Genomic DNA, 24,513 nt, shown 5'->3' with positions numbered 1-24,513 from the left:
GTGAGACGGTCAAGTTTTTGGGCAAAACTTTATGGTTTGTAGCCAATTTTACCATAAAGTTTTGTCCAAAACTAGAGTGTCAGTGACGTGATGATGTCACTTCTGGGTGACATCATCCCATCGCCTTTCAGGGCAATTGGGGCAGGGATTTTCCCCCCACCAGCCAGCTGGTAACCCTAACATATAGACAGTGACATTAGCAAGGTCCTACTGGTCACCTTGCAAGCCAAGAGTCTGGAGAGATGGAGGAACTGTCTTAACTAAGGTTAGCACAGTGCAGACATAACACTTACCCATCATTAGTACAAACCTTGTTTTACAATCCGCTTCAAACTATCACTCCATACCTTGATTGGCAGCCCGTCTGAAACCATGACGTGCCGGCATTCAGATATAATACTTACCCATGATTAAGGAAAACAAACAAAAAATAAGCATTATGTCTGCATTGGGCCAGTTAGTGGGCTCAGCACTGTGGATACCTACAGAATTAACTGTACATGATGGAGTCAACAGCCACTTCTGTCAGACCTGACCAATCCCTTCCCACTTGTGGCTGCTGGAACACAAATCGTGGGGGCTGGGGGGGGGGCAGTCTGAGAACTTGCCCCATACAGCACCTGCCACATTGCTTGTGCTATAGAAACTTTAAACAATGGCAGTGGTGTTCTCCAGGTTGGAAGCAGCCGGCTCTAAATTAACTTGGCACGTTCTCTGCCCAAACAGAAGGGACTGGGCTTTGGCTAATGCATTTCCCTCTTCTCTCTCCCAACTCTAATTTTTATTCCAGACACATCTCTGTGGCACAGTGTCAAGAGAAAAAGAAAGCAAGCCTCAGCTGGACAGCAGCCATTCAGACAAAGATCAATAACGGACATGCAGTACCCTCGGATTTTATTATGGCAGCTGATGGCAGAGGTACCGGCCAGAGCCCCTAGTTTCAGCTCTTCACTGGCTGCCTTCCTTCCTTCTTCATACATTACTATTTTTTCCTGCATAGCAGAAACATGCGTCTGTTGTACAGTGTAAAGGGAATGGCGTTCCTCACCCCCCATTGCAACCATAAACCTAGAAGACCAATCAGTAGGTGAAGAGGGGAGCAATCAGAGCTGCCAACTCCAAACCCAAAGAGAGTGCCTGTGCATTTCAGAAGGCTGCTTGGGAGGGAAAGTAATTGAGCAGATGTGAGTTCTTCTGCCCCTCCCTCAACAGTAACGGCAATCAAAAGATACAGCTGCTAAAACTTCTCCCAGCTATGCTGTCATCAAAGCAGGGGCGTTAGTGGTTGGTGGGGCATGGGGAAATATGGGGGGTGCCCCAGCCATGCCTCCTCCTCCTCTTGCAGCAGCAGAAGCAGCAGCTCTGGCTCCACTGCGACCTCTAGTCCTCCTCTAGTCTTTTCAACTGGAGAGACTCGATTCTGGGCTGCTTTTCTGTGTAAGCTGGCGGGGGGGGGATTTCCAACTCTCTTTTGCATTTTGCAATTTATTTTATTTTTTGCAATTTTATTTTAACTGTTTTGCATTTTTAAAAACCTATTTATTTTTGGCCCATAAAAAATAAAATGTGACTAAAGCTTCCCTGTGTGTGCCCAGGGTCTTTTTGGAAACCCCACGTGCATCTCATATTTTATTTTATTTTATTGCACTTTAAAAAATTCTAGTCCAGGGGGGCAGTGCTCATCCGTGGGGGGCATTGCCCCCAAATGCCACCAGTGGCTATGGGCCTGCATCAAAGGCGCTGGCACACTTTAAAAGAGAAGTGCAGTCTCAGAGCCAGTTTGGTGTAGTGGTTAAGTGTGCGGACTCTAATCTGGGAGAACCAGGTTTGATTCCCCACTCCTACACTTGCAGCTGCTAGATGCCCTTGGGCAAGCCATAATTCTGACAAGAGCTGTCCTTGAAAGAGCAGTTCTTGAAAGAGCTCTCTCAGCCCCACCCACCTCACAGGGTGTCTGTTGTGGGGAGGGGAAGGGAAAGGAGTTTGTAAGCCGCTCTGAGACTCCAAGTGAAGGGCGGGGTATAAATCCAGTCTCTTCTTCTTCGTCGTCTGCATGACCTGAGGTTGTGGATCTAGGCTCAGAAGTGATCTGGGACTGTGTGTACTCACGTTTCTGAGACCTTTGTAGGCAAAGAAAGCAACAGGGGTGCATATCAAATCCTACAATCAGTACCTAGTAGGAAGCCTCTGGATTGGCTGAGCTTGGAAAGTCTTGGCTTATGCCTTTACCTAGTCATATAAGAGAGAGAGAGAGAGAGAGAGAGAGAGAGAGAGAGAGAGAGAGAGAGATATTCCAAGAACAGGTAGCAAGGACCAAGGGCTGGAAAACCTGCTGCATACCAGTTTTGGATTTTAAGCACAGTCCCAGTGCAACCACAATCCACATACCAGGGTCAGCTTGCAAGAAGACTCAAGACCCAGGTGACAGCTGTCAAATTTATTCCTACGCACATGTTAAACAAAATTCCTTAGGTGTTGCATACTTTAAAACCTAGAATCCTATCCTTTTAGAGCATGTGCAGTTTAACAGACACAAAAGCAGCAGCAATCACCATGACTGGAGGCTCCACATGCCTGATTTGTCCTGTCGAAGAAGAAGAAGAAGAAGAAGAGGAGGAGGAGGAGGAGGAGGAGGAGGAGGAGATTGGATTTACGCAGCCTCTCCTCTTGTACTCATGAACACATGAAAAAGCTGTTGACTACTGAGTCAGATGCTTCTCAAGGTCAGTATTGTCTACTCAGACTGGCGGCGGCAGCAGCTCAAGCAGAGGTCTTTCACATCCCCTGCTACCTTACTTAACTGGAGATGTCAGAGACCGATCTTGGGACCTTCTGCATGCAAAGCAGATTGCTCTAACACTGAGCCACGTCTCTTCCCTTCCCTACTCACAGAGGCAAATACACTCTCCTCTTGCAACAGGCTAATCCCACACCTGAAACCGGGACTCATATTTCAGATCATCATACCAGGAATGGTGCCACGGCACCCCCGATAGAGCACAAAGGAACAAGTCCTTTGCTTGCAAGGCAGACAAAAGTACTCCTTCATAAAGAACATATCCAACTTACAGAACTCACAATCACATGATGTTATGATAGTCGCCGACTTAAATAGCTTTCTGTAGAGATCAGAGAAACTCTAACAGAGAGGTTCTATCAGGGTCTTGTTAGCAACAATGAAGCTTTGCTGCGAGCTTCCCAGAAGCACCTGGGTATTCAATGATGGGTATTCAATGATGGACTAGATAGCTTGGTCTAACAAGACAATTTTAACATTCTTGAGAATGTGAAACTGTTTAAAGGAAGTAAGCCCAGCAAACAGACTCCCTTTCCCAGAAGCGCTCCCAGCTGAATTACACTACAACAGCCTTCATGAAGGAATTCTTTAGACAGGACTGGCCATGACAACCTGCACACTTGCTTTCAGCAGAGTAATGACGAAAGAGCTCAAAATCAAAATCCTGATACAGTCTCCCGGAGGGGGTGAATTTCATGTAGGCAGAAAGCATGCGCACACACACACACACACACACACACACACCATTTGAAGCCCATTCTTAGGAAATTTCCCTTTCAGTGCAAGAGGTTCTCACATGCCATGACTCACCCACACAGTCACAAGTTGGGAACTCAGCCTGCGCTCTCTTGGCCGGCGTGTCCAGCAAACTTTTGGTTGGTGTGTCCAGGTACTTCAAGGGAGATTCCAAAAATCCACTGAGAGTAGGTGTGAGTGGCACTTTATCCTTGGTTGGGGTCCCTTCCATGGAAGCAGTGTCTGTGTTTTGGTTTTCATCAGAGTAAAAGCACGTGGTGGATACCACCGTAATAGCACCAGAAGATTCAATTTTTATCTGCTTGGGTGACCGAGCAGCAAAAGGGTTTTCAAAAGGCTGCTCACCACCCTGCAAGAGGGAGAACATTTTGTGACCCGCATTGGGAGTGCCCATCAAAGGCGGTGTGCAATCATTAGCAGCCGAAGGTTGGAGAGCTGAATCCAAGCCCCCAGGAGGCTCTGGAGAGCGGCTCAGAGAAGACAAGGGATGTGGGGGGGAAGGAGGCTGGGCTGGCAACGACCCATCAGGAAGCAGAACTGGAGCTGTAAGCTCGGAATTCTGCAAGCTGAAATTTTCTCCAAATTCGGCCTCAAACTGTTTGATCAGTTCCTCCAACTTGTCATCCACCGTGATGGGATTGTGGGCAAACAGAGGATGATCTGTCGAGTTCATTGGCCTGTGGAAAGCTTCCTCGTGCCCATTGCTGCAAGCACCTGTGGATGAGCACGGGGCAAAGCCTGGCACAGGAGAGCTGAGGGAGTTAGAACTGCATGCAGCATTCTCTGGGTAGTAGCAGTGGCTCTCCTCCTGGCTGGGATGGCACATTTCCTGAGAGTTGGGAGCCGGACTTCTGTTTTCAAGTAGCTTCTGCAATGGAGACAGTTCCCCGGGGCTGGATGTAAACGGAGCAGGAGACAAGAGCTTGGTTGGGGTCGCAGAGAGCAGCTGCTCGGGTTGCATCTCTTTGCTTAGGCGCTCTGGAGTGGCAGCTGAGCGGAACCCTTCCAAGCTGATCTGTCTCACCGGCAGGAAGAGGGGCAGAGAGTCCTTCTGCTTGGATTTTTTGATCTGGACCTGTTTGCGGACTGGTTTGACCTGAGCACCTTTTTCCGTCGGGATCTTCTTCTTCCTCTCCTTGGGGGACTTCTCTGCTGATTTCTGAGGCTGGGCCTGTGACTTGGGAGCCCACCAGCTCGGCAGCTGCTCCTGAGGGCCTCCCTGAGGCAGGTTCTGGTCAAGGAAGAGGCTACGCTTGTGGTGGAGATGCTGCTGTAGAACCTTCTGAGTCTTCTTATGGAAGTTTGTCTCTTGCAGAAGCTGGGATAACTGCTGGCTGGAGCAAGCCGTCTTGTGGTAACTAGGGTTTTCTTCATTCTGGGCTAGCTGCTCCTGCTTTGCTTTGATGGCTTTCACTTTGCCAGGCATCACGTCAGGTCGTTTGAACACTGTTTTGATGCAGTTACCGGCGGTGCCTAAAAGCTGCTCCAGTTCGGCCATGGGATCGCTTGCCAAGGAAGGTGGGGGTGGGTTGGAGTTCAGGCCCCAGAGGTTGCTTTTGAGCTTGCTTTCTTCACTCCACTGCTCAGGGAAGTCTGCTTTTTGCGGGGTGGAGGTGCAGTTGGGGAACAGACCTGAAGTGTCCAAGTGGCCGTTGTTGCGATCAAGGCAATAGGGAGCCGTCTCCTGAGCACCTTTTGTACCCTGCTGCCAGGAGGAGGAAGCCAACGATGCGGGAGCCTGGAGCAGGCTGTGGCTGGAATATGCTTTCGAGGCCTGGCTCTGGTACAGCTCGGCACTGGACACAGATAGCACCGAATTAGGGATGTGTGCCGGGAAGGCGGAAGGCTGGACCAGCTGTTCCTTGGAGGTGAAAGCCATGGCTGGCAGAGGGCTCTGGGGAGGGGCCGGAGCCTCTTGGGCTGCCTCAGGAAGAACTGATGATAGCTGTGTGAGGGCTTCAATGGCAATGGCTGTCTGGAGACTGATGTTCTTCTCCTTAGCGATACTCAGTGCACTTTGGGAAAAGGGGAGGGCCTCTGAGGGACACAGAGTTGTCTTCTCATCTGCGGCGGGCACCTGCTTTTGATTAGCACCATTGTCTAAGGGAGGTTCAGAAGCTTGGTTGAGAAGCTGGGGGGTACAACTCTGGTCTTCGCCAGTGGCTGATTTGATCTTCTTCTCCAGCCATTCCAGGTAGTCCGGGCACTCGGGTCCGTCACAGTTGCAATTGGGCGGCTTCATACCGTGTTTTGCCAGAGCGAGGGCGGCCTTCAGAGCATTCAGATCTTCAATGTCAGGGTAGTTGTTAGGAGGAGGTATGGCCAAGCCATCCCCTGACCCACTTTGATTCATCTCAGCATTAAACTTCTCATACAGCTGCATGCTCAGTAAAGAAGGGGAAGCCGAGGGCACCATCCCATGTGAAGACATGGCAGCTTCAGCTGCTGCGGAGAAAGCCACCAGGTTCTGAGCATCCTCCAGGTTGGCATTGGTGGAATCACCCTGGCTAAGGGCAGCTGGCATGCCCTCCCAGTTGGCTTTTTGCTCAGTGTGTGGGCGGCCAAGCCACGTACCTGTTTCCATGATCATAGCCCCTCGCCCAGTCATTTGCTCCCTCCCACCATTTGCCAGGCCAGGCCCATTGCCCTCATTCAGCCTTCTTTCTTCAACATGGTTAAATGGCCCTTCTTCCATTTGGCCTGTTTTGGGTCCATCAACTGAGCTGCCCTCCGAACCAGTCTGAAAAGAGAGAAGAAAAATAGAAACAAATGAGTTCCAAAGTGGTAGCCGTGTTCACTTCTTGCAATAATAAGTACAACAAACAAAGAGCACTTTAAAGATGAACAAACTGATTATGGCCCAAGCTTTTGTGAAGTGAGCATAGATTCCTTTACTTCTTGGTACACTTTACCTTTCTTAGAAAGAATGGCATTGATCGAAATGGCTTGTTTTAGGAAACATTGGTCCTGATATTCCAGAGGGCAGCTCTCCCACCCTATTGTGGGCAAAAAAACCCAAAGAGTCCTGAAGACCTTTAAACACTAAGATGGTGCTGGAATTGCCTGTCGGACTCCTGTTTGTAATTTCTTAGTCATGATCACTGTGGGATAACTTTTGGCAACTACAGACTACAATATCAGAGTTGTTCTTAGGGCTCTTTAGCTTGGAGAAACAACGGCTGAGGGGTGACATGATTGAGGTTTATAAGATTATGCATGGGATAGAGCAGGTAAGGAAAGAGGTACTTTTCTCCCTTTCTCACAATACAAGAACTCATGGGCACTCAATGAAATTGCTGAGCGGTCGGGTTAGAATGGATAAAAGGAAGTACTTCTTCACCCAAAGAGTGATTAACACATGGAATTCACTGCCACAGGAAGTGGTGGCGGCTACAAACGTGGATGGCTTCAAAAGGGAATTAGATAAGCATATGGAGCTAGGTTAGATAGGGCGACCATATATATGACTGGGTTGCTATAGGAACGCTGACATAGGTGTGAATGGAATTTTGGGGTTTCACCTATATGTTGCTTTTTCCCACCTTTGCAAATCAGTCCTAACAAAGAGTTTGAACCCATAGCATCTCACATCTCTAATAAAGCATTTCACTGCCAAAGTGTGTGTGGAGAGTGTTTTGACTGGGAACCTGACAGTATGTTTATTATGTGCTGTTTGGGGTGGAACTCTTCAGCTTGCCAGCTAGGGAAAAAGGCAGCTAATAAACTTTTTAAAATAAATAAACACACAAAAATAGGATGAAGGCAGTACTACAAAGAAGTGGCCAAAAACTTGTCATCCAGAGAGAAGTCCCCCATGTAGTTTTTATACTCTGGGAAAGACCACTGCTTCACATACAGCTCAGTCTATAGCAGGTATGCAGTCCCTTATATATTCTTGCTTTATAAAAATTACATCTATTTGCAAGCAGAACAAGATCTTGTCCATTTGTTCTACTAAAATATTTTTAGCAGATCATAAAGCACCTCCTCAGGAAGAGTCAATGGATGCTACATTTCCCTCCACAAGAGGCCTAACCCATTTACCCTGGTTCTGCCCCATTACATTCGCTTCCCCAGACTCTTGCCTATAGTTGGCATTCTGTAACCTGCTCTTGGGGACGACACCACTTTTGTCCCTTGGGCCACTTCTTTCATCTCACCCCACTCTCCACCAATCAGGCACCCAGCCCATAGATTAAGAACATAAGAACATAAGAGACGCCTATGTTGGATCAGGCCAAAGGCCCATCCAGTCCAACACTCTGGGTCACACAGTGGCCAGAAATACCAGTGCCATCAGGAGGTCCAGCAGGGGGGCCAGGACATTAGAAGCCCTCCCATTGTTGACCCCCCCCAAGCACCAAGAAGACAGAGCATCACTTGCCCGAGAGCCCCTAGCTATACCTTGTGGCTAATAGCCACCGATGGACCTCTGCTCCATATGCTTATCCAATTCCCTTTTGAAGCCGTCCATGCTTGTAGCACCCACCCCCTCCTGTGGCAGTGAATTCCATGTGTTAATCACTCTTTGGGTGAAGACGTACTTCCTTTTATCCGTTCTAACCCGACCGCTCTGCAGTTTCATGGAGTGCCCACGAGTTCTTGTATTGTGAGAAAGGGAGAAAAGTACCTCTTTCTCTACCTGCTCTTTCCCATGCATAATCTTATAAACCTCGATCATGTCACCCCTCAGTCGTCGTTTCTCCAAGCTAAAGAGCCCTAAGCGCTTTAACCTGTCCTCATAGGGAAAGTGTTCCAACCCTTTTATCATTCGGGTTGCCCTTTTCTGCACTTTTTCCAAAGCTATAATATCCTTTTTAAGGTGTGGTGCCCAGAACTGCACACAGTATTCCAAATGAGGTCTCACCATTGATTTATATAGTTATCAGGCAAGTCTGCCATGCAAGGACTGCATGAATGAACTTAGATGTACTCAAATAGCCAATACTCTGTATCCACATAATACGTCGGCGTTCAAAGCACTCTGCATACGTCACCTCAACAGTCCTTACAACAACTAATTAAGGTTGGCCGGTGTTTACCTTCCCCACATTGCAGATGGGCTCTAACAGAAAAAGTATGTTACCTAAAGTCATCTTACTGCATTAACGGCAGCAGTGAGATCTGAACCAGGAACTTCAGACTTTGCAGAGCCGACTGTACCATGAGACAGGGTGAAGGAGGCGCCTCTAACAACAGAATATGGAGCATTACGAAAAAGCAAATCATTGCCATTTGTTTTGTTCACTATTTGTACTGCTAAGGGGGAGAGCCCTTTGGATTCTCTGCCTCAGGCATCAATGTTTCTTAAGCTGCCCCTGGTTTCTTAGCTACATCAGCTCGTACCTCCCAAGCAGCAAAACAGAAACAAAGCAGCAACCCTTGCCAAGGCTTACAGTCTCTAAATGTTATCCAGTCAGGGAATACCTGTAATGCCCTGGTCCACCAGAATGTGCAGCCACTCCTACAAGTGGCAACGCTAGCACCCATGATGCACCTGGGAATGCCTACAAGCCTCCTTGGGAAGGAGGCCAGGCTGACTCCCAGACAGCTGGTGGATCCCCTGACCGACTTGGATGAGCTACAAGAAGTGCCAGACCCATCTTATCTGCTCTCTCAACCTTGGCAAGAGCTCATGCAGAGAGAGAGCGGGTGTCTGTAAGTCTATTTGTACAGAGGAGGAAGTCACTGCCTCACAGCAAGCATGCAGACAGTGGCAAAAAAACCCACCCCACTTTCTCTCCAGAAACACTTGCTGGACTCTCCTAGTCTGACGGGGATTCAGTGGCGACTTGCTTTAATAGGCATCTGAGCTACAACAGCAGGAAATACATTAGAATCTTCCTGGCATGATACCGAAGTATTTCCTGGATGGAACATTCTCTCAGGTACACTGATCTACTGTTGTGCAGTGGTTACAGAGTCAGACTAGGATCTAGGAGACTCAGGTCTGAACTCCCACTCTGCCATGGCAGCTTGCTGGGCGACTTTGTGCCAGTCTCACACTCAGCCTTACCTACCTCACAGGGTTGTTGTGAGGATAGAATGGAGGGGAAGAGAATGATGTAAATTACTTTGGTCACAATTGGGGAGAGAGTATAAATGAAGTAAGCAAAATAAAATAAATCCAACCCACCCAACACTCTCCAGCCAGTTCTCTTAAGGCATTTCCCCACGAAGCCCCACATAACATTGTCCCTCCGTTTTGCAGGGCAGCCTCATATGTCCGGTTCAGCACTAAATCACCAACCAGCAGTGCAGGAAACGACTGCCTGGATGCAGCCCAACTGTGCAGCTCTGAAGATCCTCCCATTTCCCCTGCTCCAAATTTCCCACATAAATATGTACACAAAAAGAAGCTTCACATGACCTCTTCCAACCCCACTCCCTGAGGCATTATGACTAAAGTAGGGGCCAAATTTAATCCCTTTTTATTTGACTGACTGATATTTCAATTTATATACTGCTTTTCTGCTATGAAAAGTTCCTGAAAGACAACAAAACTGTATCATAACACATTTAAAATTAGTCATTGTAACAGAATTCTTAAAACTAATAAAATCTAAAACTAAAAGCAGCAACACAAACTGAGTTGAGCAGAAAGGCTGGTTTTCACCACCTAAAGGTGTTAGTGGCTCTCTTGGGACAGAGTTCCAAAATACTTGTGCCAGCACTAAGGCGACATCTACATTCTCAATTCCCCAGTCATGCACACTGGCAACAGGGTGTGTCCACATGGGAGTTTTGTTCACACTTTCATCAGCTGCCATTTCCCTTGCAATTTCTTCCCTACTGTGCCACTGGAGACCTTTTTTTAAGGTCTCTTTTAAAAAATTGCTTAATTGCTATGGCGATAGAGCCCAATAATGTTATGATGATCTATTGCCACAATTTACTAGTTCCTCTGAATTCCCAGGTTTCATAAGAAAAGGGGCACACACTTTTCTCTCTCTTTTTTACAACAAAAAGAGCTAGATAAATACTTTTTTTAAAAAAAAAATGAAAGCTGAAAATTCAGAGGAAAGTAGATTGTGGCAATAGATCATTACATAGGTTACTGCATTGTAGCAAAATAGCAATGACTGATTTAAAAAACACATTCAAAAAGTCTTCCAGTGGAGCAGCTGGAAAAATGGCTGCCATTAGGTGCTGACCAAAGAAAAATGGCACGGATGTGAGCAGGACCTTCTAAAATTCATAGCTTCCTATTCAAATGGTTTGTTGACACAATTGAACTACATTGTTTCTGGAAAGATTGTATCAAACCAGGTTTGAGGAAGAACACAACAAGGACAGAAAGCCCAGAAAGTGGATATGCCACAATAAATAAATAAATAAACCCCGGCTTAGACATCAAGGCATCTCTTTGGATAGGGCTCTACTGGTAGCAGGAGCTCCTTTGCATATTAGGCCACGCCCCCTAGTGTAGCCAATCCTCCAAGAGCTTACAGAGATCTTCTTACTGGGGCCACTGTAAGCTCTTGGAGGATTGGCTACACTAGGGGTGTGTGGCCTAATATGCAAAGGAGCTCCTGCTACCAGTAGAGCCCTGAGCAGCCTAAGGAAGTGCCACTCAAAGACAATCTCCCAGCTGACAGTGGCGGCTGTTGCAGCAATGGCTCTCAACTGACAGTTGGGATAGCAGGAGACATACATACAAGAGGAGACAAACCCTTCCAGTCCCAGGATGGTTAGGTGAACAGGGCAGCAGAACCTAAGACAGTATGCTCCTGGCCACTAAGTCACGTGAATGTCTAAAAGCAACAACTGGTCCTGAAGCATGCCCAAGCTGTGAAATAAATTCTTGGGGAGTATGGCACTGTCCAGAACAGGCATACCCCCAATATCCCTGCCTCCTCCTGTAGTCACCATTTTTAAAGAGGGCTTTAAAAAACAAAACAAAACATAGGATTTCCTAGACTGGTAGGATTAAAATTATATAGTAATCTATTGCCATGATCTACTGATTCCCAGCTTTCATTTATTTTTAAAAGGGCATTTTCATTTTAGATAGTTGTAGGGGAAATACACAGCCTTTACGTTTGTCATTATAACTCCGCAAAGAAAGTGGTCGCTTACGATTTACTTTGTAAAAAAGAAAGCTAGTACCCTGTTTCCCCGAAAATAAGACCTACCCCAAAAATAAGCCCTAGCAGGATTTCTATGCATTTGTGGTATAAGCCCTAGTGTGTCTTCTTGAGAAAAAATAAATATAAGACAGTGTCTTATTTTCAGGGAAACATGGTAGATGATGGCAGAGGATTGTTATAATGTTGTGCCACTATACTGATTCAGCAATTCCCAATTTTTCTCCTCCAAAAGCCCAAGAAAAGCCCCCCAGGGTAGGGGAGGAAGTGGTGATCACAGGGACTGGGGCAAAGAAAATGCCACCATTGTAGCTGGGATCTGTATTAATGCATCCACATGACATCCAAAGGCGCTTTGTTGTGATCTTTCCCAAAAGATCAAACCAAGCTAGGTTTGGGAAAGGTCTCACAGTGAAGATGGGGAAAAATTGAAGCAGGACAAACAGAGGATTGCATCACGTGGATACTCCCAAAGACAGTGCTGCTGTAAGGAAGCCAAGAGGGAACAAAACATTCATGTGGAAATAGCCAGAGTTGCATACGATCTGAGAGGTGTATTCAGGCATATTCTGTGATATGGCAAGGGGATCCATGCCTCAACTACACGATGCTGGCTCACCAGAACCTCTGCAAATGCTGCCGCCCCAAGTGAACAATCGGATGACTTGTGTGGTCAGGCCAGCCTTGCAAAGAAACAGGACTTCTCAAAAGAAAATAACTCCTGTGCAATTCCTGTTCCAGAATGCTAAATGCTACCTCAGTTAAGAGATTGATGTTTGGGTCTCCCCTAGAACAGCCAGCAAAAAAAGCAATTTTGTCAGCATGCCTGCAGGGTGAGAAAATGGCAGCTTCCTTCTATTAAATGCATACTGTACTCTAGTGTAAGCTATACAAGTAGTATAGCTTACTAAGACATCAGAAAACCATTCCATCAGAAATGGGGCTCTCTGGTGGGGCCCAGGAGAAACTCTGCCCTTGCCCAGTGCTGTGACTTCAAAGGGCAGACATGAGATACAAAACTTTATTTTCAAAAGGAAACAAAAATACAGCCAAACAATTGTACTTTTCCTTCCCAAGTTAGAAATGATGTGTGTCTGAGGGAAACTATCTAAAGTTGAAAAAAATGTTTCAAATCCGAGGAGCCAGCATAAAAGCCAGGGAGCCAGGGCTGAAGGTACACTGCAAAATGTCCCAGGTTCATATGGAGCAACCATCAGTTACATTTTTATCCCATATTTCTTCCAAGGAGCTCCAAGGATGGCATACATTCTTCATTCCTCCACTTTCTCCTTAACTCACCCCTGTGAGGCTGAGAAAAAGGGAATGGCCTGAGGTCACCCCGTAAGGTTCATGGCTGAGTAGGAGTGAGAACTTGGACTTCCCCAGTCCTAGCCCAGCGTTCTAGTTGCTACACGACACCGACTGTTATGCTGACTTACCTTACAGGGTTGCTGTTGTATATCAATTTTAGCTGTAGTTTCAGCTATCTGAAAACTTTTTTTTATCACAAAATGATGCAGACTTTTTGGGGGAGGAAGGAGGATTGTGTAACTTATTTCTAATGATGTCTGAAGGACCACAAAAGAGCACTTGTACAATGTTACAGAAATCACAAATGGTGCACTAGCTGGTGTCAGGGAGAGATGCATCTCACTACTGATCAATTATTGTAGAGGAAAGCCATACATACATACATACATACATACATACATACATACATACATGCACATACACACACAAGTGCACGTGAATGCATGCACACACCATCTTCTCCATGAGTTTGACACTTGATATGAAGAAGGTAAGGCCCTCATCCTGACCTCATGTTGGGCTTTGGAAACCATCTGGAGACTGGGCCAGTCCCTGGTGACCATAAATTCTGACTCACCATCAAAGTCCCCTGCAAGGATATTACTTGGTCCAAATCATATCTATATTAGATGTTTCTGGTATGCCACACAGAGAAATCAATACTGTCTTAAGCAAGAGCAGAAACTTCCCTAAAATCTACCAAAAGAGGCATCTTCCAAGTATATTGCCACAAGACCTGAATCAAGGGCAAAGTGCACACAAGAACACCAATCTGCACATTGATCTCTGCATATATGGAGGATTCCATGTTGGGAACCCCCCTGTATACAAAGCAGGGGGTTCCCTGTTGAAAATACAAAGGATTAGTACTCAAGGCACAGAAGACAACCCAGCCCCTGGCGCAGAGAAAGTTCCACATATGTAAAGAAGCCTAGTAGACCCATGCTATATGAAACTTGGGTTTTTGCAGAGGAGTTATGCTTATAAATAGTGCAACTTCATATGGAAGAAACCCTCAAAACAGTAAATCAAAATTGTCCCTGGAAGGCCATGCTGAAAGAGAACAGGAGAGGAAGGAAAAGACAGCATTTTAGCACTAATATATATTCAGCTTGTGTTAAAATTGCAAGCTGGAGTCCAAACCTGGTAAAAAAAATGGGGGAAAATTCTAAAGCCTTAGAACTATACTTTTACTTGGGCTGGCCAGCTTCCAAAATGATGATTATAAACACAGTGTCTTTTATACCTCAATAGTAATTTTTCTTGGGCTTTTTGCACGCAAAGCTTATCAAATAGAATCTTTTGTTCAGTAAATTTTGGACATCCATGGTTTTCCCCAATCGGATTCTTTGTTCCTTCCCAGCATTGCAGAGCAAGACCTACTGGAGGCTTTTGTGCATTCATCTCCTTCCCTGACACACTCCCAGCCCCCTCAAAAACTCCACAATCAGCAAAAACCCCTTTGGTTTCCTCTTCTTAACTGCATCCAAAAATCCACTGGGACAGCATGTGCATCCCAGAGAAAGAATTATGCATGCCCTTCCTTTGCCTAATTGATCATGGAGAAATCAATAACCCACAGACAAAGTCATCCTCATTTGATAAAATAAAACCCCTCCATTCTAGGCCATTGTTCATTGTGAAAAAGAATTCTTGATCAATCACAGAGGAAAATAATACAAGGAAAAAATTAAGTGAAAAAGCCATCCGTGTGTGTCGTCCCCCCCCCCAATGCTCCACATTCTTTTTTCGTTTTTTTTTTTTTTAAGAGCTGCCAACTTTAAAAAAGAAGGAAAAACCCCTTGAGGATTTTGGCAAAGAATCCACATCCAACAAATCTACTTCAAAAAGTTAGCAACCATCTGTGGTTTAATGTCATTATGGGAAAACTCCATTGTATAAATGCAAGAGAATTTTTCTTTTCTAAAAATGACAGGGTAACATTCACACACACCAGAATGCCTGCCTTTCTTCTCTCATACTCTGCATTGTTTAGGCACAATTAACTCTCTGGGTTTAGAACTGTTATCTGCAGACATTCTTGCCCCAACACTTCATACAGTGATCCCATGCCACACTGAAGACACTGCAAGCAAAAAATGTTGACAGAGGCATTTAAAGGTTCACATTTCACTGTTTCCAAAGTGGACTCTGCCTCTCCCAACAGTGCCTCAATTTTCTTCACCAGTTCTGCCACAGAACTACAAATCCTGTTCGTTACTGCCTTACACACTGGGTTTTTGGGAACTCCATTTACAGGAGAGAAACCCATCCTGTTTGCTCAAGGCAGCAACATTTGGCTAGCTGCCCCGTGTGCTGCACAGCCCAGTCAATAGCTTCTCTAGCAGCACAAAGAAAGAGACAGACAGACATCTTGGGAAAGTGCAGGCAAGGAAGAGGAAGGGGGGGGGGGAGCATAGCACACAGTCACACTTACACTTGCAGAGTCTGCCAAGAAAAGACCAAACCCGGAGAAGCAGAAGAAAAGGGAAGCATGGAGGAATCCAGAGGAAAACACCGATTCACCACAACCAAGGACAGACCTCAGAGGAGGCAAAGCTGCTCCAGTTCTTCAGCCTACACAGACCTCCCCCTCCCCTCTCCGAACAGCTGTGGGGGCCATTATCCCTCTTGAACATTGCACGTACATCGCCAGGATGGCTGCAGTACTGCACAGAGGACTGGATTGCTGCAGGAAGCAGGAAGGCACTTTCCCCTCTCAAAACCGGGGAGGGGGGGAGCCACACCCCAGGAGGTTCAGGGCAGGAAGGCCTTCATCTTTTTAAAAGTCAGGGGGGGAGGAATAAGACAAGGGTTTTTTTTAAATTATTTTTTAAATATCTAAATCTATGAGAAAGAAAGAAAAAAAATGCAACAAGCAAATATATGAAAAGCCATCCAATCCTAACAGCAGTGTATTTGCAAACACTGTTTTTCTGCCACAGACTTTTAACAATACTACCTCGGATGACCTGCCTGACCATTCTATTCGAGGCACCGGTTGCCCTCACCGCAACTGAAATGTGGTAACAAGACACCGGCCGATTACATTTCGTTCTCCCTTTCCCTGGCTCACTCTTTTTAAGGCAGGCGAGCATCATTTCATAATGCGAACCTCCTCCCAAGGTGAGCCCAGGGCCGCACCAAGGAGCGATGCAGAAGTACAAACGCTGCCATAATTCCCTCCTTCTCTTTCATTCTCTCTCTCTCTCTCTCTCCTCCTCCACTATAATTTGGAAATCTTTGGGTTGTGGAAACGCTCTACCAAAACGCCTACACGGTTATACCTCCAATCACATATCGTGGACATGGAGTCCCGAGCCATGTGACTTCAGACGCAGTTGCTGACACTCCTGGCGGGAAAAGTCAAAGTACGCCAAGTTACAGCAAGGGGCGAATCATGAATTGTCAGGAGACCGGAGCTTAACATCTCCCCACTACAGCCAGTTAGCTGCCACTGTATCAAGCAGCCCAGTTGTTACCCATCCAAGGACGCACACGCTATTAGCCTCCACTTCAAGGCTGCTATCGGATATACAAATACTAATGACTGAAGCCGGCGTACTTCGGAGATATGCTGGCTGCTGCTGGAAATTCCTCCTCACCCAAATTCAAGCCTGAATTTGAAAAAGTGATGGATTTGTGTATCCCCCTACCAACCCAGCCAGCATTCTGCCCCACAGGCTGCTGGGTTTGTTCTGCTGGAATTCTGGCCTGTTTATCCTCATCCCCCATATTTTGGCAATTAGGTGGAAAATACACTTTTGAGTTTTCTAGTAATCAAAATTTGGCTTCTGTGCTACTAGTGTGGGAGTACCTTAAACAGACTTTCAGGTCAACTTTTAAAAGGGCAATTACACCCATGGGTGGGGAAGGAGAAGAGAAAGAGTTTAACTCTTCAATCTCCACAAGGTTTTACTAATGCATCCCTCTCCCCCAAGTGTGCACTTAGCAACTCTATAAAGAGTGTAGGCAGACAGGCTCAGTCTTTGTCCATATTTATTCCCTTTAAAAGGGTAACGACAGTATGGGAGATCAGTTTTGATTAGCAAAACCATGCAGGGGTAAAAGGTTAAATCCCTTCTCTATCAAGACCCCTGCACAGTTGCAATTGCCTTTAATATTTGATCTGATCCTTTTAATTCTCTGGTTGGAAAGAGAGAAACAATAATGTCCTGTTGTCAGATTTTTCTTGAAATTCAGAAATCTTGGACAACATATTAACCAAATTTTGGAATTTTAGATGATCAGGCAAAATCTTGACAATTTCAGATCTCCCAACAGGTCCAAACATATTAATAGAGATAGGTTACTAAAAATATTTCTATCTCACTTTTCTATATTAAGTATCCAAGGGCAGCTAACAAAATAAAATAATCTATACACATTATAGCTGTGCACAGAGGCAGATATTTAAATGATTCTTTCAAGTGTCTGCAGATATGGGGAGGTGTCCCTGCCTGCAGTAGCTCTTTTATCCTAAGCCTCTAGTACCATGCCCCTTTTCTTTCCCTGATGTAAAAAAAGCAGCTGCCATAGCTACTCACCACTACCATTTTTATGTACACATACATGCATGCAGATATAAGAAAATGCCAGCAAGCATTCATAAGACTGCATGAACTCTCTAGTTCTGTTTCTAAAAGTGGCCAGCAAACATTTTTCCAGAAGTTCACACCTAGGGTACGGAGATCATAATGGGAACAAATAAAATGGAGACCATCTGATCTATGTATTTCATTTCTATCCTGCCCTTCCGCTAAGAAGCTCCATACCTGGCTTGTTCTCAAATCCACCCTGTAAGGTAAGCTAGGCTGAGAGACAGCAAATAGCCCCCTGTCACTTACAGTGCAGTCCTAAGTAGAGTTACCTCCTTCTAAGCTGATCGCCTTCAATGGACTTAGTATGGTGTAACTCTGCTTAGTATTGTACTGCTATTGAATTTTTGGAGCTGAGATCTGAATATGCATCTTTCCAGTCATAGTTTGATATGCTAACCACTAAACCATTCAGAGGTAGACTGCCTCTAGATATGGATGTTCTACTTAATCATGGCTACTAATCACCAACAGACAGTTGTCTGATCACCAGCAAAACAACTGCATGTAAAACAATTGTTTTACCTAAACAAAGATAATTAAACTACTCAAACTATTCTATGCAAATTAATTTTATATCACATGTAATTACATATATAATTCATAAATACAAATTCCAAAGCTATTCATATACCAACAATATGAAAATTCAAATCCTCAAATCTCAAAACAGGATACCACTGAAACCAAAACTCAGGTATATTCTTCCAAAATACTTATTCAAGGCTTTCTCCTGGTTTGTAACTGCTCTAGCTGTTTTGAGAAAGTGGTTCCTACTTGAAAAAGCCTTGCCAGATGAAACGTGGAACAACATTGCTAGCATACCCATAGGAGGACTTCATTGGGACAACCGTTTTTGGATATCAGTGTTGTGGCTAGGTTGTCTAAGTTTCAACTTGGAATGTGGTTTCTGTTTCTGAAAATTGAAGACACTCGAGCACCTGTTCACCTTGAAAAGATTTACTAAATGTCTTAGTCATGCACATCACAGTGTTTGCTTGATTGGTGTATTTCCTATATGGATAACTGTGATCCCTTCTTGGTTTATTCTAACATTAAAATGGCGGCTGAGCCATATGGACCTTCTGTGAACCACCAAACTTAAGAATCATTTGGGATCGATCCATTTGGAGGAAGAGTGCAATCCACACAGGACAGGCTTTAAAAAACTGCCAAGATCATGACCAGTGTGCAGGATCAAATTAGAGAATCACAAAGAGAAAACCACACAAATTGCAAGGAAGGGCAGGAAATCTGTATTATTATGCAGCTGCACTAGAGCATCAGCGAAAATACGCCCACAATTTTTTTTTCAATTTAGTGACACAAGACTAAAAAAGCTCTCCAAAGCTTTTGCCAGAGAAGGTAAAGGTAAAGGTTCCCTTGCTCGAAAGCCAGTCGAATCCGACTCTAGGGTTGCGGTGCTCATCTCCATTTCAAAGCCGAAGAGCCAGCGCTGTTCGAAGACATTTCCGTGGTCATGTGGCCGGCATGACTAAACACCAAGGCGCACAGAACGCTGTTCCCTCCCCACCGAAGTGGTCCCTATTTATCTACTTGCAATTTCTTGCTTTCGAACTGCTAGGTTGGCAGGAGCTGGAACTCGAGATGGGAGCTCACTCCATCATGCGGCACCCGGGTCTCAAACTGCTGAACTACTGACCTTCCACAGCCTGCAGTTCAGCGTCTTAACCACTTGAGCCACCGCAGCCAGAGAACTCCTCCCCCATACAAATTGCAGCCCTGTGCAAAGCATGCTGGAGTTGCAGCCAACTTTGCACAATCATGCATGCGTGCACACACACGTTGCCAACAATCACAGCTTGCAATGCCAGCATCAGTGGGTTCTACCATGCATTCTGTACACTCAACATGTTCCCCCATATTATGAGAACGTTTTTCACAGTGGCTGATAACACAGCAGAGAATCCCCTAGTGCTCAGGAATATTCAAAATGGGGCTTCACAGTTGCTTGTCAGTTTCAGAAAAAGTCTGGTCAGCTTCAGCAGTGGGTTCCCCCCCTTTGCCTATGTTCCCTTCCATTCCCTTTAATTCAACAAACTAACAATAAGGCTGTGGTCACACGGCAAGCTTATCCCAATTTGTTCCCACAATACATTTGATCAGAAATATTTTTTTTCTGCATTGGGATGTTCACACATCCCTCCCCCAACTGCTTGCATTGCGCGATGAAGCTCCGGGCATCATCCAGATAGCTGCGCTGCCCAAGCAGCGGTGGTGGAGAGCAGGGCACTCTGTGCAGGCTCAGAAACATTCTCACCCTAGGCTCGCAGCTGAAAGCAAGCCTTGAGGGAGCATCACAGCCACCCAGGACCTCCCCCCCGCCTCTGCTGCCCCCCCCCCCTCTTGCTGCCCCCCCCCCCGGGCTGCTTCTAGTGCTGCAAACCCAGCTGGGTCTGGGGAAGCGCATGGCTGAGTCTCGCGGGCAACCAGCGGCCACAGACATGGTCGCCTTTGAGGAGGGGCGAGTCAGATCAGGACCTCCAAGCGAGGCTCTTCTCCCTGCTGCCAAGTCCTCCGGCATGGCTTCTCATCTCCCTGGCTGCCGGGATGACACATTGCTTCCCGGGCTGCCCTCCCTCCGTTGCCAGGGTTCAGCGGAGGAACTTAGGCTGCCGGCATTATTTATGTGCAGTCCTGCACAGCCCAGCCAGTGGCAGGTTTTAATCACCAGCCCCAGAGAGAGCAGGAGAGGGACTCTCCTCCCCACCCCAGCCCCCTTTAACGGGGCAGCAGCAGGTTTCCCCCCCAGAGCCGCGAACAAAATTACCCGGCCACATACAGCCAAGCGCTTTAAGGTTTATACATTACATTGCTCTTGCGCACGACAGTGGCAGCTTGGCAAAAAAAACATGCGCAAAGGACGGCCTTCCCCCGCGGTAACTGGGGGGGGGGAGACAAATGACGGTTCCCTCTTGGCGTTTGGGGAGGGAGGAGTACAACCTGGTGGCAATAAAAGAGGAGCTCTTCAGCACATGCATTGAGTGCGTTCCTTAGAGCTTCACCTTGCAGCTGGACTGGGCGGGGGGGGGGGGGGGGGGGGCAGCAGTAGACACTGGAGTGGACCTGGCAGAGAAGGAAGCCAGTTGGCAAGAGGCGGCTTGCTGGAAACCAAGAAATCCAGGGACCGATGGGGGGGGGGGCCCAGGAGAGAGGAAGAAGTCTATGTGCGCTTGAACATTCATGCAATTAACGTATTCAGTGCAGGATTGCTCATGCGCTCAAAGGAGGAAGCTGGGAGGGGGGGAAAACTTCATCGCGCAAAGGATGGTCAGACAACCTAATCACAATCATTGCGTGAGAGATGGCTGTCCAGATCAGTGAAATCGCGGATTCAAAGTGCAAATATCCAGAAAGTACTTGATTTTCACGGTGTCAGAAAACTTGCTAGGGAACTGGGAGGATTGCGTGACTGAGCCCACTTTGGTGCGGGAGGCAGATGCGGCGTCTGATCAGCAATTTTAAACGTGAGGGAGAACAGTGGTGAAACCCGATCCAAATAACCGTGTGACCACAGCCTACAATGCATGCGCAAAACCTGAGCCACAATGATTTAAATGGAAGGTGCTTGCTGGATGCTACTGTGCAGCTGTGGTAGGGCAATTGTGTAATTGTTTTTTAAAACTTTGGATGTCACCCCACCACACACATCACAAGTGATGTTCCATCCTGATTCAAAAAAGTACATTTTTAAAAATTGTAGCTGCAGAATGAATACACCAGAGGAAAAAGAATGGTGTGTAAGGTGGGCACAGAATCCACAGTCAAGACTAAAGCCTTATTGCTCTGAAAATCTGCAGTAAAATGTGTGTGTGTATTGGGCCCAGGAAGCTTCCAGCTGGAAGGCAGCTAGAACATCACTGGTGGAAGTGTCATGTCAAATCAGACAGAGCACACCACAGAACCCATAGAATATTTCCGCACGTGCAACAGTGGAAGCACCAAAATTATTCTTCACTATCTGTTAGTGTTAAGTGCAAGTATCCCTGCTATCTTTTCCACATGTGCAATGCATAGAACAAGGCATTTCTTTTGATACGATTTCAAAAACAAAATCATGGGAGCTGTGCTGTCTTGGCTAGCTGCCACAGAGACCACATACTGGAAGCTTGTAAACACAGTCCAGAATCAAGGTCAGTCAGAGCCGAAAGTCAAAGAGCCAGGAGGTCAAGTCAAGGTTGCAAGGACAAGGAGCGGGTGCTACACACACACAGGAGTAGGTCTGAGTGAGCAAAGTTGCTGTTGCGTTGAACTAGGTGCACTGAGTGCTTTTGAGCAGGTCCTTCCTTCCCTGGGGTTGAGTCTGCAAAGGCTTACAGCTCTTCCCTCTGCCTCTGCAGGAGCTGGAGTCTGGCACTCCTTCTTCGCTCCTGCATAGTCAGCCTCTGGCGTGCCCTACGTCTGGGGCACTCAGGAGAACTAGGCGGGGAGTCTGGCCTCAGGGTGTCTGCAACTGGGGGTGCTGGGCCAGGCTCAGGATCAGCATCTCCTTCTAGCTGCACCTCCTGTGCAGCTGCTGGAGACCATCCTCAGGTATAGCTGAGGGTTCTTCTTCTGGGCTGGCTCCAGAGGAGGCTGGGTTGCTCCCTGCCTCTTCCTCATCTGAGGAGTAGTCAGCCTCAGCAGACCTAGGACCCACGACACGAACCATCTGTTGTACCTTCTATGGCTCCAAATGCTTGTGCTATTGCTTTTGCTATTGCTTGCACAACTGAAAATGTACTAAATATGTTTTTCTTTCTGCTCATCCATTGCCTGATCCAATACTTTGATCATAAAATGTTTCTTAACCAATCAGATACCAGTTTAATAGCTGATCCTATAGCAGAAGCAACCACATCATCACAGTATGGACAGTTCCAGCTTTCTCTCCCTGGCTGAAATGGACAGGATTCTTGGGGTTGTGAAGGACACAACCCATAAGTTTGATCCTTTACCCTTCTTGACTTGTTAAAGTTGATGAGGAAATCATTGTGACCCCTTTAAGACATAAACACAAATCCCTCTTTGGGGCAAGGTCATCTTCCTGAAGAGCTGTATGACTTCTGTTGAAAAAGTTATCACTGAATAAAGAAGATGTTGCTAATTATAGACTGGTATCCGATCCTCCATCTTTAGACAAGGTGACAGAGTGACTCATGGCAGACCAACACCAAAAACTCCTAAATGAAAACGGTCAAGGGAAGAAGAATCAATCTGTTTCCTTTCTGAACCAGTTGTGGGGCTACGTTTCAGGATTTGCTTGACTTTCGGAACACTTCCAGCCTGTGATATACATATTAGTAATAATAATAATATATAGCCATTACCATTTCATGCTGTGTATAGTGGAGATGGTTTGGGGGCATGATTAGAGGGCGTTTTGCTGAAGCTAAAAACAGGACCGAATCTGATCAGCATCTGGAAAGGAGGCCTCTTGGGAACCCCACCATGTATGCTATCTTGAGTTCCATGACGGAAGAAAGGCAGGATATAAATGTACTGAGAAATAAGTAAATAGAGAATAGAGAGCCAGTGTGGCATAGTGATTATAGTATCGGACTAGGATCTGGGAGACTCAGGTCTGAATTCCCATTTTTGCTATGGAAGCTTGCTGGGTGTCCTTGGGCCAGTCACACACTCTCAGACTGTTCTGAGGATAAAATGGAGGAGGCAAGAACAATGTAAGCTACTTTGGGTTCTCACTGGGGAGAAAGTAGATATAAATGAAGCAAAATAAAATTAAAATAAAAAATTGGCAGTGCATTTGCACATTAGTGTAAGACTGAAGGCAGGTAATAGTTATAGAAAATTGGCTTGAAAGAGGCGCCACTTCCCATGGTGTACATGCATACACACCCCTTTTGTCCCACGGACACCTCTGGTCAAACATGTTTTGCTGCTTTCTGAAACATGAGGGAAAACATGCAAACCTGTTTGACAACAGGCAAATGGGGTATGGCATATAGAGATGCAGGAATCCCTTGCTCAAATCTCTGTCAGTCTTCTGGAAAAGAATACTCTGTCTTCAGCCTAAAGGTCGAAGTTGCAAACAGTTATTGCAAGACCCAGGCTATTCATTTTCACAGAAACCCCATCCTGAGAACTTTGAGACTTGCCTTACGGGATCAGCCTATAGGCTGGAATTTGTAGCCTTGAAACAGTCTCCTCCTTCCCACATGGTTCTAATCAGGAGCAACTTTGGAACTGCAGCTCTGAAGCCGAACCAAGTCTGTTAATAGCTCACTTATTTTAATTTTATTATTATTTTGTTAAGGCAAATGCAAACACTAGATCGTGGAGCACAGAGAGAGAGAGAGAGAGAGAGAGAGCTTGGAGCTGCCTCAGCAAGCTTTGAGCCTTTAAAGAGCCAAAGAGAATTCCTGCCAACTCCCCAAAAGAAAACAAAGGGAAATGAAACATTCTAATGGGCTGGGGCTGCACCAGCCGGTTTTGATACTACACTCAGTCAGACAAGCAGCCTGCAAGAGGCTGGGGAGGGGAATGGAAGTGAGCCAGTGTAAGAAAAGAAGAAGGGAGGCAAGCCCAGTACTGCGAGTAGGTCAACCACTTTGGGCACAATCCACCAGGCCATGCTCCTGTGCAAGTCCCACTGAAACAAAAAGGAGCTATGCAAGAGGACCAAGAGTACAAGAAGGAAGGTGTAGGCATCTACAGAATGGGGGTGCCTGCATCGGTCTACTCCACCCCAACACTTTTTAAAAACTGAACAACAGTCTCTATCCATCTGCTAGCTCTTCCAGTGTCAAGAAGCATTTTAAACACAGAGGACTCAGAGATACACACAACCCAATCTGGTTCCCACATATATGATCATCACAATTATTATATACCTCAGTGGGTGCGTTCAGACGGGGCATTTGCAACGGTATAGGTGCCGGTTGGAATCGGTGTACTTACCGGCGTTCAGATGGCGAACATCTGCCTTCCTAACCATTGCAAA

The 24,513-nt window shown here is 46.2% G+C and overlaps 1 protein-coding gene across 1 annotated transcript in view; it reads right to left on the bottom strand.

Moving 5' to 3' along the window:
• Positions 1-24,513, bottom strand: part of TET3 (tet methylcytosine dioxygenase 3) — a 101,717-nt gene that overhangs the window by 25,309 nt on the left and 51,895 nt on the right. Inside the window, exons 3-4 of the mRNA XM_015423001.1 lie at positions 4,065-6,293; positions 3,608-3,893 (exon numbers count right to left, since the gene is read on the bottom strand). Of these exons, the coding sequence (XP_015278487.1) occupies positions 3,608-3,893; positions 4,065-6,293 (2,515 nt within the window). The remainder of the gene's footprint in view (positions 1-3,607; positions 3,894-4,064; positions 6,294-24,513) is intronic.

Source organism: Gekko japonicus, unplaced genomic scaffold, assembly GCF_001447785.1.
Source record: "Gekko japonicus isolate JY-2015 unplaced genomic scaffold, Gekko_japonicus_V1.1 scaffold208, whole genome shotgun sequence".
NCBI classification, from domain to species: Eukaryota; Metazoa; Chordata; class Lepidosauria; order Squamata; family Gekkonidae; genus Gekko; species Gekko japonicus.
This window is presented reverse-complemented; position numbering and strand designations above follow the sequence as displayed.